The following is a 15,598-nucleotide window of genomic DNA, read 5'->3' as shown; positions in this document are numbered from 1 at the left end:
GCCTAATGGTAGATATGTCTCTTCAACATACACGCATACATAGACGCTAAACCTGCTGAAGTACAGAGGGCTTGCTCTACAGCAAAGTGTGCTTTATTTTCTGTTTCTTAAAGACCTTGTTGATACTGATTAATTAGTGCAGGTTTGTTCTTTCTATTGAAACATGAAGCTTGGAAAGGACATATTCAAGGGCCTTTGTTTTTTCTATAAACATAGTTTAAAGTCTGTTGTTACATTACCGTCATGTAGCATTATTTGCTACTTGCTATTGCCAGGTGGTATTAGGGGGCGGGGCATTCCCATTCTAGAGATATTTGATTGGACAAATCTGTGGTGCTAGGTGAGTCATCAATTCTTCTGGTCTGGTTTAATTGAACAGTAACTGTAAATATTAATGTGTTTGAACTACAGTTAAAAAGTTTGGCATCTTTTTATGTGTACTTTTATTCGATAAGGACATATTAAATTCATCAAAAGTGACAGTAAAGATGATTCAGGTAAATACATAAATGTTGTTCTTTTGCTATTTTAAATCATTAAAGAATCCTAAGAAAAATTTATCACAGTTTCAATGTTTTCAGCATTGATATAAAAAAAAGAAATGTCACTTGAGCACCAAATCAGCGCATTTGGACTGATTTCTGAAGTAACATGTAATACTAAAGACTGGAGTAGTGGATGCTGAAAATTCTGGAATAAATGATATTTTAAAGCATAACAAAACAGAATTAAATTGTTTTAGATTGTAATAATACTTCACAAATGCATTTATTTTTGAGCATGAAGCTTTGAGTACAAGACACTTTCAAAAATAGAAAAAAAATCTAGCCAACCCCAAATTTTGGAAAGGTAGTGTCTATAATAAAAATATATTTAGTGATTACTAATAAAAAATTTTGATTGATTTGTCAACTTATAGGAGTACGCTAGCATATAGACGTTAGCCTGTAATATCTCTGTAAACATTGACTAACTCCAATTTGAATGATGTCTTTAGAATTGGCCTAAAATGTTTGAACAGCATCGATGGAAATGAAACAAAGGAAATTATGTCACCCCAAAACTCTTGTTAAAAATAATAGCACAGCTGTTATATGTGCAGTGCACGATGTATGTAATGCAAACGTGTTTGTGACAAAACTGGTGTCACAAAACGGATTAGAATGTCAGCATTAGACCCGGGACTGTTTGTAGAGTGGCTGATGGATAGTGTTGGTCTGGTGCCACACACCTGCCTGTGCCTCCTTACACACACACATGCAAACACACTGGCGTTTGCCTCCCCGGTGACACCCGTCTGCCACGTGTATGTGTGTACCGCTGAGGTGCGGACTCCTGTCAGGACCTCTTATTATTTCCCAACAATCTCTCTCACCTTGGACATGCCCCTGTCTATCCACCTATCCATCCATCCATCCATCCATTTATCCCTCCCTCCCTTGTTCTTTCCTCTAGGGTGGGGTGTCAATGGCAGACCGTCCTGGGTAAAAATAAATAATGAACATAAAATTGGGAAACAAAGTGCTGGCGCCCCGTTATACGTGAACACCTCCAATATGCTGATGTTTTTTTTTTTTGCACATTGTGTTTTCTAAATTGCCTTTGACTGCGTGCATCGGTAATGAAACTTTATGTCCTTGCAGAAAGGACAGCTAGTCCGATTCGGTGAGGCCTGGGACCATCTTCTCATGCTGGCTTTTGCGCAACGTTTTTTTAATACCCTGGCTTATGAATAAATGAAGCCTGGGTGCAGTTTTTTTTTCTTCCATATTTGTATAAATTGCTTTAAAAGCATTTTATCATGTCATAAAAAAGTGCAATTGATCTGGAGTGCTCGGCCCACTGGACAGCTGTGTGTTTTGTTAATAGCCACTTTGCTCCAAGCGGCTTATTAAAAAATTTATACATAAATGCTAAAATTGCATAAATTATTTAAACACAAAGTAAGCATTTTTTTGTTTTGGTCTGGGGGGCATGGAAGAGTAGATTGAGTTTACCATAGCATCGCCTGATATTGAGTCATATGCTTGCACGGATGCATATATATCACACGCGCACACGCACAAACACACGCTCGCACGCAGAGGCGCAAAAAAAAAAGTATATATTTTTTGATGACTTAGTTTCAGCAACCATGGAATGTCACCCATATCCTGGTTGATTGTACTTTCGAATTTTATGATGTTTTTCATTGATTTGTTTCCCCGGCACAGCTGCCGACCTCTATTGAGGGACGAACGTAATCAGCACTGACGCAAATTAGATGGTTATTCGTTTCGAAAATTGACAGAAAAACAATAAAAAAGATGAAATGCTCCCAAATCAATAGATATAATGAAATTCAAATAATCCGAGAGATGAGGTCTCCATGGCAACTGATAATGTGGAAAAGAAAACAATTTAATAAAGGACAGACACGCTTTGAAAACAGATTGGGGGGTAGCTATATAGCGGCGAGAGGGGAGCAGAGGAGGGGGCAGGAGCGAGAGAGAGGAAAAAAGACGGAGAGCGGATGTTTGTGGCGGCTGAACAGGCAGGTCCATCGTTTGTTTTCCCCATGTGTGAAGGATCTGTGTCTATCCCAAGGACGGCAGAATAATTAGAAAAGCTTTAATGCCAGAAACTGCAGATTCAGGTTGTAATACACAAAATTATTTCAGGGGCAGTGAATTGGAAAGCCATTTGTTGGTGACCTTCCTGAGGGGGCCCCTGGTACGGGGCAAGATGGAGGCAGTGTGGCAGGGCAAGCTGAGTTATGGGATATTTGTGTTTTTATAGTGGCTGAGGGAATGGAGATGGAGAGGAGGGCACGGGGCTTTTGGAAGAGGTGGGGGGGGGGGGGTGTGCCGTGGGGCTGCGATGGGGGCAGTGTGTGTTGCTATAGGGTTGAGGTTGCTGATGCTAGAAAGAGAGAGAGAGAGAGAGAGAGAGAGAGAGAGAGAGAAGGAGAGACTTGCAGATCTGGCTGTATTTACAGATCAGTTGTCAGAAAAGCCATTTAGAGGGAACACGTACGTCCCAGAGCAATGACAGCAGAAGTGCCTGTTAAAAAGAAAAAGACAAGAAAAACAGACACTGTCAGAGAGAGCAAGTGCCGTGATCTGAGGTTGTCGAATGAGTAACATTTAGTTCTAAATAACTAAAATAATTAGCTTGTGAATGAAATACAGTCCCATACTTGAGATACTTACCCCTATTTGCTTTTGGAAGTAATAAAGCATTGGACCTGAGATGCTGTGTGTTACAATAATTTTACCACAAAATTCCCTCAAACCTTCTTACACCTGCTAAAATCATTTGCACAGCTTTTTTCTTTCATAAAGTTCACAGCTACATTTATTGTCATTTTATAGTGACTTTAAGCATGTTTCGTTGTATACATTTTAAGTTAGCATATTTTTTTTATTAGGCTACAAACCAAAACATATCATTATAGCTCTGCAAAAAGTGAGAGAAGCTTGTGAAACCTGTCTCTGTTTGAAGTATTTATTTAACTGTGTTTAATTTCACTTGAACACTGTCAATTTGCTTTCGTGCTAATGCTATTAGCGGTTGGTCCAGGATAACATGTCCAGACACATGAGCATTTTTTTTTTTTATATCTTGGTCACAGCTGTAAGCAAATTAGGCCAAATTGGGACTTTTATATCCTATTATGTTAGATAGAGAACCATGGTTTGTTGTAAAACTTAGAAACCATTGCCTAAGCATTGTAGTCATTTAACTATTGGTTAACATTATGCTATTTCAGTATAGCAGTCTAAGTAATGTCAGTGGAAATGGTAAGTTATTTCAGTGGAATTGATTAAAGATTACAAAGACACATTTTTTAATATATAATAATATAATGCAAAGTAATATGCGAAAGCAAATGGGTCAGTTTTGATTTTGTGTCAACTTTAACAACATTAGACAAGTTTCCATATTCAGCAGGTCAATGCTTCTGTGTTGATCAATCAATCTTTGCATGAATGAATTGAGAGGTAACAACACACGACATGCTCATTCGCATGGAGGAGGGTACAAGTATCTCTAACACACACACACACGGCTCATCCTCCCATTTGAGTCCAGTAGCAGGTCCCTGCTCTCATTCCACATTATTTCCCCTGTTCCGTCGACACACCTCGTATTTAAAGAATGATTGTTTTTTAGCTCACCCTTGAAACCTTCCACTTACCATAATGTGCAGTTTGAGGCTGTCCGGCCCGTGATATTAATTTGAGGCTTAGTCTCAAATTCTTCTGTCTGAGTGACTCATCTCAGGGAGAGAGAGAGGGCTGTCATTAGACGTGACAGAGGGTCCGGGTGGGCAAAAAACCCTGGCATTAATACTGCAATGTGAAAAGTGCCCCACAAGTAGGAGCAAAACTTGAAATTCCTTGCTGAATAGACCAAAGCTGTCAAATCTGGCAGACTTGTGTCAATTACTCAAATTTTTTCCCCCCTTTCTGTTGTCTTGCTTTTTAGATTTTTATTTTTAGAGTTGAAAAAATTTATACATATAAATATTTATTTTATTATTTTATTTGTGTAATTTTTTTCTGAAATCAAGTGTCACAAAAAGTCTTGCAAAAATAATGATTGTTTTGCAACATGTCTCCTTTCCCCTAGACTGCCATTGGGTTAGTTGACCAGTTAGCCCCGCCCCAAACTCATGCTATTGGTTGAGCTAATCAGGCAGGGTTGTAGTTTCAAAAAGTAACATTTTGATTCAGTTAAAAAAGCGCAAGATTTCCGCTTTAAAGGTATGTGTGTTGTATTTAGTTTCAGTGGACTGAGAAGAGTATGTGGCACATTATTACCTTCAGATGCATGCACTCCCTCACTCTCTTTCTCTCTCTCTCTCTCTCGCTCTGTGGGTCTCACTTTAGCGACCTGAGCACACTGTGACTTACAGTGACTGACCAGTTTAACTTCCTCCGCTCCGTCTCACTCAGCCTCAGTACCATGGGAGATCTGCTTAAGTGGCCCATTTTCTCTCCTTTTTTTTCCATCTCACTCTCCTGGGCCTGCTTTTCCACAGTGGCTGTGGGGAGCAGAGGGTGTTGAAGGACCCCTACTGGTAAAGTGGGTAAACATGCACAGCCCTGACATATGTGCTGCGAGAGAGAGCGATTGAGAGAGGGAGAAAGAGAGGGAGAGGAGAAGGGTAGAGTGAGAGAGGGCGAGTGCAGCCCAGCTGTAAAGGCGCACAGGGAGAGAAGAGAAAAATGCCTTGCTTTGTGGAGAGAATCCCTCCAAAGCAGCAGGGAGAGGTGAGACAGAGAGAGGAGGGCTGTCTCCTGCCAGGTAAGACCTGCGCCAGGCGCCCCCCACATTCACACACACACACACACACACACAGAGAGAGAGAGCGAGAGAGAGAGAGATGCTGGTGGCTTGAGCACACTGTGGACAGGGTGGGTGTGAGGGTGTAGAATGACAAAGGCATTCATTACTTTCACTGTGTGTTTTAGTAAAGAAATACCTCACTATGATGTGATGACTGCATGGAAATATAAAGTTGAGGAGTGACTTTTAGTTTTAGGTGCCATTGTATGTGCTTGTTTAATTTCACAAAAAGTAAAACTATTTTTTCAATGAATTAATTTATCTACATTGTTTACTTAAATAATTACTTAATTTATTCATGAGTTTATTTAGATTTTATTAAAAACAAAAATCATGTCATTCTGTAGCTTCTTTTTTTTTTTGCTTTTAGAACTTCACAAAGCATTTATGTATTTTTATTTTATACAATTTTATTAAAATAATATTTATGCATTTTTCAGAGTTTTAGAATTTCACAAAATATTTTGGGAGTTAATTGAATTTTAATTTGCGACTTAATTTATGCAGAACTGAATCCTTAAGATCAATGTAATTTTATCCATATAATAATATAATAGATTATTTATAATAATGCTTTTTAGACTCACACGTGCTCTCCACAGATATGAAATATCTCTCAAAGTTCTTAAAATAGAAGAATGTAAAATGTTCTTAAATGAGTCAGACGTTTAGTCTCCTGTAATTTTGGTTCACATTGGATTTGGATTAGTCACTGTGTACTTTTTGTCTCAGATTGCTGTTCTTAATTACTAGCAAAGCCTCAGCTAGTGACTGCTCAGAAATTCTCAGTTAGATGACAAGTGGTATTATTTGCCCAGCTAAGCGAGTGACTGCCGGTATCGAGCGTGCTCTCACGTGCTTGTTTAGATACAGCTGTTCTGTCAACTGGGGGATTTTCCACAGGGCTTCTGTTTGGAAGACGTGCTCGGTTCCAGCGTTCAATCAGATCTTCCCATTTTTTGTTAAATAAATATAGTGTCTTTAAATCTAAACACACATTTGCATGGAACTCAGTGTGCAGCCAAGGATGCAATGTGCTGTTTCAGGCCTAGTGGAGGCCTGAAAAGTGAGGCAGAGAAAGAGAGAGAGAGGAAGGAAGTTTGTCTCTTTTCCACCCTCTTGTTGATCTGTTTCTATTGCTGATGGAATTGAGCCTTCAGTGAAAGGTGAGGTCACAATTGAATTTGGCTTGCGTTTCCGTGGTGATCTGGCAGTGGTTTCCGATGTCCCATTGGATTGGTTTGTTTGTTTGTGCGATGGGAGTCTGTGTGTGTGTGGGTTTCCGTGCATAAACACGAGCACGGGAGTTTTTACAGAGCAGATATTTCCCCTCTGTTTTCACTCTGAGCTAGGGGAGATTGATGACTGAATTGTTGAGTACATGTTAACAGTAACTGCTGATTTATTGAGATACTTAGAGTAAGTGAGGGTGCACCAACTAAGAGGGGAGGAAAAAGATATAGGCCTTTTAAGTTAATGCAGAAATAGAGCCTTTTTAAGTAATAATTGTGATTACTGTGCAGGGGGCAGGGAGGGATGTGCAGGCGTTCAGCCAGAGGAGAAAGGTGTATTTGAGCACGCTGTGAAGGAAAGGAATAACGTGGAATTGTTTATTGAATTTATAAGGACTTTAATTGGAAGTTCTTGGTTCTTTTTGAAGGCTTGGCATGGTACAAGTCTTAAGTGTTATCATTATGCTTAAACAAGTGTACAGTACCTTAATGCAGGTATCCCAATGAGTTTACTACTAAAACAGCATTTTAATTATAAAATTCATTTATAAGTCTGTCTCTTGGGAAGGCTTCATGCTTCCTTCAGTGTGATATTCTTCCATCCGTCCATCTCAGCACATAGCTAAAATTTAGCTTTGAGGAAAAATGGTGTCTTGTGTGGTTTTTTTTTGTTTTTTTTTAACTACCCTCTAGGCTGAGTGAAATGTTTCCCAAGTTTGCACAGGAATGACTTTATTTCTTAGCAGGGATTTAAACCTACTCAGTCCCCCCATAAATACAACCTTTCCCAGCAGCATGCCGGCCGTAACTCATTCTCTAACTCTTTCACTAACTTAACTCTTATTGCAGAGAGAGCCTTGTTTTTTCTTAGTTTCAGCTCGATCAGATCAGTCACGCCGAGAGCTGCCTCTTTCAGATCTCTTGCTTGCCCTCATCAGAGCCATTTTTTCCAGCCATAGAGTTCTGACGATGGGAATATAAATGGAATTGTGATATCCTGCTTTGCTGATGGCACTTGTTGATGTTTTAAGAGCACTATAAAGCTGCTTATGTTGCAGGACTATTGTCAGTTTGGACAACCAAGAACATTGTCCTGGGACGTAATAAATTGGAGCTTTGACCAATTTGGAACCAGTTTCATACATATATATTATATGTATTCTATTATATGTGTATATGTAAATCATTTTTTTTTCTTCAGATAAATGTATTTATTTATTTGTTTATTTATAATTTATAATTTTTTGGAGTATATGGTATAGTCTGTTCTAGTGACTTTCAATCAGGGTCGAGTCATACTTGGGGGCCTCAGAAAACTCTTTAAATGGTTTATATTTAGTTAGATTGACATTTTAATTTAAATGCTTAAAATACCAGTACTGAGTAATCATAACAGCTGAGACAGAAGGGCAAAGGCAGGCTTAGGAGTACAACAGTTACTCATTGGGCCAGTGGAAGGTTGCACCCATATTTTAACATTTTGTCCTAGAAATCACTTTTTGTGATAACCCTACTTTTTGTTAAGATCTGTTGTCAGAAACTTTCTAGCTACAGCAAAGCTTCATTAATCTATGATATTAAATAGTGTCTGAAGGATCAAACATTACAGTGACTTTAGAGTAGCATCATGCAAAACATCTGAAAGCTTGTGGAATTAGTGGGAATTGTATTGGAGAGAGTGTTGTGCAAAGTCGGGCGGGATAAATATGTGACTGCGGAGAGCGACTCGAGCTCAGTTCTGCTGTGGAGGAGACAGAATCTCTCTCATCGGCTGTGATCCGCCTGCTGCTACCTTCTGTTCTCCGCTGTTAGTCCCAGCGGCTGCTCTGAACTGACACACACAACTCCTCGATGGGCTTGAAGCCCTCTGATGTCCCACCCTCCCCTCCGTTCCACCTTCTTCTGGCGCTTTGCATTTTCTTATATTTGTATAAAAGCCCAACACCGAGCGAGATTACAGTCGTGCGGCGGTAGTTCCCTCTCTCTCCTTCTCTGTTCTTACCATCCTTCCAGTCCTCCGTTTGATCTCGCTATCATCTCCTCTCTCATCTCCTGTCTGTTCGACACCTGAGAGCCGATGCTTTAAGAGGACGACGTCTGGAAAAATTTACAGCGGCAGGCCATCGACTCTGATAAAGGCAGTAAACAAGATGAAAAACAAAAGCCCACGGCAATGGTTTGAATAAAAGAGCTACCTGTTACAGTGTCCATTAAGCATCATTCCTCGCAGTGGTAAGACAGCTGAAGTGCTCCACATGCCCAGTGTTAATATTACTTTGGTTGAAGAGAGTCCATAAGCTGATCAGTGGGGAGAGGCGCTCTGTACGCCTCAGGCAGTGCCAGGCCTTGTGTTTGGCTCCCGTTCAGAGGATTGATGTCTGGGAGTCAGTGGGGACTCCACTGCACCTTTATTACTCATCAGCTGGGTACCAAACTAATTTGATAAAGCGCCACTTAATACACCAAACACACACACAAACACATACTATAACCGTGCCTGGCACGCCATCAACTGTGTCAGGCCGCCCAGCAAAAGGCTGGGACATCATTCAAACATGGCATATTTTTTATTTTTATTATTATTATTTTTAATTAAGAAATTATATGAACTAAACTCGGACATCCAGTATCTTCCACAAGTTCTCCGCAACTCAATATGTCAGAGCATGCACTAGCCACTAGACTACTTACTTTATAAATACAAATATATATATAGTGTGTGTGTGTATATATATACACACACACACACACACACACACACACATACATTTGGTTCTTTACTGTACTTTACTAGAGAGAGAGAGATTTTACATAAATGCATGTAGTTTAACTGTAAAATATTGTAAAATTGATAAATAATTACTATGAAATATTATTGAGTAAATGTAATATTTTTTTGTAATTAAACATTATATTATAATTCCTTTACCTTATGTTTTAATAAAAATCTAATTTATATTGAATAGTTATTAATGTATAAATATACTGTTGTTTTATTATTAGTTTTATTAGTTTTTTTTTAAGCCAATGAAAAAAAGTCACCTTATAATAAACAATGAAAAGTGTAAAGTGACACTTCCTGTTATACACTTCCTGTTATCGAACTTATAGAACTTCCTTTTATACATCACATTTAATGATCTTTTATATTTTTCTGTGTTTTATAATTTGTCATATTATAATGATATTATTATAATAATATAAATAAATTTTAGAAGTCCTTTGTTATGCATCAAATTTAATTATCTTGTATATTTATTTAATATTTTGCCATCTAATAATATCAATAGAATAACACAATTATATAAATGATATTATAAGAATAATATAATATTTTATTGTATTCCATTTAGATTGTCTTCATTCCATAAAGTCTGAAACCATATTTTTTTGTATGAATTTCTGGCAAACACATGCCATAAAACTAATTAAGGATTTTATATATTTAGCTCCAACAAAGAAAATGTGTATTTCTGTTACAAAATGATTGATTTACATAGATGGAAGAAAGATAAGCATGGTAGATACTGTAGCAGAATGAGGTAGAGAAAGAGAAAAGGAGAGAGAGGAAGAGGTGGGTTTGGTAATTACTAACTCTGTGCCCAGGCAGCGGAGGACAGTGTGTGAGTGTGTGTAGGCCCTGGTGCTCCGATAATGAAGGGTTACTGTTGCAGATCTGACAGCGTTAATCTCCGCATCATCCTCGCCTGGTATTTACCCTGCTGGGGAAAGAGCGGCAAGCCCACCTGACAACACAGTTTACCCACAGCCAGACACCTCAGTTCACACACACCCCACATACACACACCAGGATCAGTTTCAGAGTCCTTATCGCAAAGACAAACCACAGCAGAAACCAAAAAGAAAAAACCAGAAGACATGGAGGGGGAAAACTTTTTCTTCACCTTTTTGTCAATCTTTCCCTTTCATCTTCTCTTCCTCCCATTTGAAGTTTATGAAGTACTGTTTAAGCATTACAGAGGTGCAGACAGAGGAATATGAATATGCATCGCACCATATGGTTGCACTTGCTCTGGGACTAGGTGTGTCCAGAAGGTAGAACCACATTAATGCATTATTCTCCCCTCGAATTATCAGGCTCCTAGTGCTGTAGCACATCATGGCCATGTGTGCATGGGCCTTACTGGCTTTCAATAATGTGGTCATGCAACTGACCATCCTGGATGAGCGAAAGAGGAGAAAGACAGCTAGAGAGGGAGCCATGCTTTTTTATTTTTTTATTTTTTTTTATTCAAAAACCCTGACAGAGCCATGATTAAAAGTGATATTTCTGACATGTTAGGATGCGCACAGGAAGTAACCTTCTCCAAAGCCTTCATTATTAGATGCATGACAGACCTGAATATTTATAAAATATGCTTTAATAATTGATAACAGCAATCTGCTACGGTAATTCATCAGATTTGCACTTCAACAGAGTATCCGTTTTCATTTTAAAATAATAATAGGTCGAATGCTAATGCAGGTGAAATACAAAATTGCCACCCGTGTGTGGCTGAAGCTCTAAATGCATTTGTGCCATTTTTAGTGCACTGGAAAAACAATGGCGTGTTAATGATATTGCCCTCGCTGTTATCAATGTCTGTAATCATTTGTGCACCGCTCGTTTTGTTGTGCACTGAGCTGTTGTGCTGTTTACTTGTGCAGCTTCCGTTTGAGGGCACATCACAGCTCAAAAATCAGGAAACCAGCCTGTTTTAGTGTAGAATATACAAGCTGATGTGGTTTTATCAAAAGCATATTCTTTGTTTGAGTCAGTATGCAATACTTCCTCTTGTGTTCTTTGACCAAAATAGCGCACACGCACACACACACACACACACTCACCTTTTGTAAAGCTTCTTTCCACTCTTGATGATTTCAAAAAGAGCAGCCACAGCTTTTTTTTTTTTTTTTTCAAAAGTGAATCTTTTTTTTTCTCACAGGTATGAAATGTTTTCACTTTCAAACTTGAATTTGTGTGTTCTTGGAAAAAAAAAAAGCAAAATGCATTTGCCATCTTTGAGAATGACTCCTGTATTTATAGCTGTGTAAAATCATGCACAGCCTTGAAATAACCAGTGACACTAACAGTCAGAAGTTTGCATGTTACATATTTAAAGTATACAAAGTCCAGTACACATGGAATAGCCATAAATTATTTTGGCAGTCTAATGTTTCAAATAAATATAAATAAGTAAAATATTAACTAAAAGTACCGTTTTGCAAAGGATTTTATAAGTAGTGACAATTTGTTTTTGTCTACTGGTTTTTCTATTATTTTTATAGTGTGAAACATTTTACAGGTAATGAACATATATTACGCTGTGCATATTCATTGCATGTAGTAGATCTGAGTGTCTTATTACAGTTACAGTAAGTGCTTTGTTCATATTGTTTGTGTTTTTAACCGACACATATTGCGCGTCATGACACTCAGATGATTCAAATGCTTCAGTCTTGTCAACTGACCGCATTTGACTGTAACAAAGCCTAGATTAAAAGAGTTCAGGTTTGTTTTAAAGAGGTATTGTTGCAGAAGGGAACTTGGAGAACTAAAAGAGTCTAAACCTGAGAAGTCCAGGGGACAACTGCTAAATGTTCCTCTGTGCATAAAATGTAAAAAAAAAAAAAAAAAAAAGTGAAGAGTCTATGAAGCAAAGCAAATGTTTTAATGGTGGCCATGGATCGAAGCTGTCAGCAAGGCTTCCTGTCTGGAAATGTCGTTTTTTTTTTTTTTTTTTTTTTTCTTAACGTCACCTCCTTTTCTCGTTTCTGAAGGAGATGTGCAACACGAACTATAGTGTGTGATAAAATGCAAACAAGATTTGAGAAAATCACACAAAAATATTCAGTGAGCTACAGTATCTGAAAAACTAATGTAAAAGTGTAAAATAGAAATCAGTTAACCTACAAGCAGAAATGTATATGTATATATATATATATATATATATATATATATATATATATATATAGATAGATATATATAGATAGATATATAGATAGATAGATAGATATAAACATAAACAAAAATGACATTTGATGAGGTCTTTTACCATCTTATCCAGAGGCTTTGCTGCATGGCTTATTATTTTTTTTATTTTTTTTAACAGCAAGAGTCTTAAAGCCTGTCAAAGTTAAAGAAGTGTTAAAAATCATATCCCTTTAATGAAATTCATATGCTGGTGAGACGGGGCATTTCCAAACATCTAAACAGGTTGCTTTTTAGGTTTCACACTGAGGTTATCTGAAAGTTCCCTCCTTGATTGACGTTATCTGGCTTGACAGCGTTTCATATCAAGGTTAAACTGGCGTTCGTAGGCCCGAGAGGGAAAGAAGCAGAGGAAAGCAGAAGAAAAAGTCAGACGTTGTCCGGGTCCTGCTCCTCTCTGCCACTCTTTCTCTCTCTCTCTCTCTCTCTCTCTCACACGGCAGGTGGAGGTTTCTGCACTCTTAATTGATAACTAATCGAGCGGCGTGTGCTGTGTTTCCCCCAGAGGACGGCTCTAATGGTGGCTTGGCTTACTCAGCAGCGCAGCTCCGGAACCACTAAATTAAATATATCCCCACAGATAATGACTCTGAGTGACAGACTCCGGTCTGGGTGGCTCCAGCGGCCACCAACCTCTCGTTGTGCCCCTGCACTGGAGAAACTAAAGTAGCCCACCCTCTTCTGTGACCGCTCGCCTAACCAATGCCTCACGCTAACCACAGCTCCTCGTGACAAAAATACATCTCAAGCAGTTAATCTGAGCAGATATCAGCTCAAGTGCCCTTCAGTGGCACGGCAAGCCTCTCCTCAGAACCATGATTCCTGTCCAATTCTTGCCAGGGCTTACTTCTATCAAACTTCCACCCCATGGGTGATGAGTCCATCATGTATTATTTTTGTATTATTATGTTACAATAGGCCTTCTAGAGCCATTTTAAAGAGTTAAAATCTTACTGACCACAAACTTTTGTAGGGTGTATTTTGTAGTTTTTTTTTTTTTTTTTTGTCCGCTGTACAATATGGGTCCAGTGACTTTTAAATTAAAGAAAGAAGAAAGTCAGCCTTACATGTTTGAAACACTGTGCTGAGTAAATTATGACAGGATTTTCATTTGTGAATGAATCAGGGCCATTCTTCAGAAAACACTGTGCCAGCTGTGAGACAGACTTCCTTTGCAAGTGCAATCAGGGCACGTGCAGAGCCGTTCGGATCACCTCAGACTTAACTTTTCCCTATTCCAGCCCTTCTATCCTCAGGGGACGTCTTACATGCTTTGTCTTATAATTAGTCTTCAGGGATGTATTTGTTCTCAGAATTGAAGGGTAACTGTGCTGCTTAAACAAAAAATTTCCTTTTCCGTCTGTGTCAAAATATGCATCTGCCATTTTCTGTCCATTGTCCTCAGCTGCAAGTATGTGCGTGCCTTTTTTTCTCCATGGCTTGTTTGTTTTTGTTACCTGCAACGGGATGTAACTGAATTATTGTATGTGGCAGAAGGTTCCAGTCTGGCAGAGAGAGAAAAATGAGAGGGAGAAGTCAAATTAGGTCCTTCAAGGTCAGTTCAAAGACAGCGTGCAACATGCTAGGTCACATTCCAGACTAAAAGCAATAAGTGCTTTATTGATGAAAAAATAAAAATAAATTCATCGCAAGCGAGCAGATGTGCAACAGACTGATTAATATTACAACAGATTTGAGTGAGTGTGTGTGTACTTCTGCATTCATATTTTGCTTCTCCAACAAAAAAAAAACAAACAAACAAAAAATTCAAGAGCATAATTGTTTTGTCCGGATGTGTATCTCCCACTAAAAATTGATCCCTGCATGGGAATCTGAAAAATCCATTAGAGTCCATCAGAAAAAAAAAAAGAAGGACAGAATGATAGAGTGTGTATGAGCAGTTTATAAAACCCATCATAGTTTTGCCATTAATGCACACGGCAGCTGACTTTTTTTTGGCACAACTTCTTAGTGCAACAACTTGTTTTTAAACATCAGAAAATCCTGAAGTGTCATATTACAAGACTAAGACCAAAAGCAAAACTATTAAAATAAGTATCATAGAGATACTTACTACACACCTAGTCCCAGGAATTCTTTTAACCTTGTGCATTTTTTATTTGTTTTTTCATATTTGCCCTCATTTACAGTACATTGGAAACCAGGTAAACCTGCCCTGTGAGCACCGATCCTCCCCTCTCATACTATGATACCAAACAAACCTGTTTCAAAGCTCAAATAACCATCTTTTACCTTCTAATTCTCTTTCTTTCACCTCCTTTTTCTTTATGCTTCACCTCAGCCTCTAATTCCATTTTTTCCCACTTTAAGCGGCGGTTGGGAATGGCATTGTTTTTAATCATCAGAACCCAGAAATTATTATTATCGCCTCTGACGTCGCAATTAAAACTTCAGGTCAGAGGCACAACGAGCGGTGATCAGCAGCGAAGCTGAGAAGTTTTAATTAGACGATCAGAACCATTAATGCACAAAAAAAAGGTGTGCGCTGGGAAATTAACGTGAACGTCTTAATCAGGGTTACCGACTCCGAAGAGGAGTCAAGTGAATAGAGAGCAAAAAACAAATCATTTCCGCACCACTGGGACAAAACTCAATTAAATATGCATGCAGAAAATGGAAATTCGGAGCATCACACAGACCGTTGGAAAAAATACGGCAAAATCCGTAGACGGGGTCGCAAACCTGCTTATTGTTATCCTTGTGAAATAAAATCAAAAGAGAGGCCAGATGCTGTGGAACGAGGGTGTGTGGAGAACCGGTCCGATACTGACTTTTCTGCTCCCCTTCCCCCGGAGCGATGGGAGAAACAAACTACTTCCTGCAAGCTGTAAATTAGCAAAATAGAGGGGATTATTTCAGCATGTGTGTGTGTGTGTGTCCGAGTTTTTGTAGATATATGGAAATACCTAAGAATCTGCCTCTCCGAGGGCCACATCTTGTTACAGTTGCTGCAAATAATGAGAAATGCATTGTAAATATGCAAAATAAAGCACTAAGGAAAGGGCAGGAACAGGTAACT

At 38.6% G+C, this 15,598-nt stretch overlaps 1 protein-coding gene across 9 annotated transcripts in view; it reads left to right on the top strand.

Moving 5' to 3' along the window:
• LOC127944458 (zinc finger protein castor homolog 1) overlaps positions 1 to 15,598 on the top strand; it is a 183,775-nt gene that overhangs the window by 130,039 nt on the left and 38,138 nt on the right. For 2 of the 9 annotated variants that reach the window (XM_052540385.1, XM_052540378.1), the window contains exon 1: positions 5,134 to 5,292. The exons of the other annotated variants lie outside the window; for them this stretch is intronic. In XM_052540385.1, the coding sequence (XP_052396345.1) occupies positions 5,214 to 5,292 (79 nt within the window). In that variant the 5' untranslated portion in view covers positions 5,134 to 5,213. Of the gene's footprint in view, positions 1 to 5,133; positions 5,293 to 15,598 lie in introns of those variants that run through there. 9 annotated transcript variants of the gene reach the window in all.

The sequence above is a fragment of the Carassius gibelio genome, chromosome A23 (genome assembly GCF_023724105.1).
Source record: "Carassius gibelio isolate Cgi1373 ecotype wild population from Czech Republic chromosome A23, carGib1.2-hapl.c, whole genome shotgun sequence".
Taxonomy (NCBI): domain Eukaryota; kingdom Metazoa; phylum Chordata; class Actinopteri; order Cypriniformes; family Cyprinidae; genus Carassius; species Carassius gibelio.
This window is presented reverse-complemented; position numbering and strand designations above follow the sequence as displayed.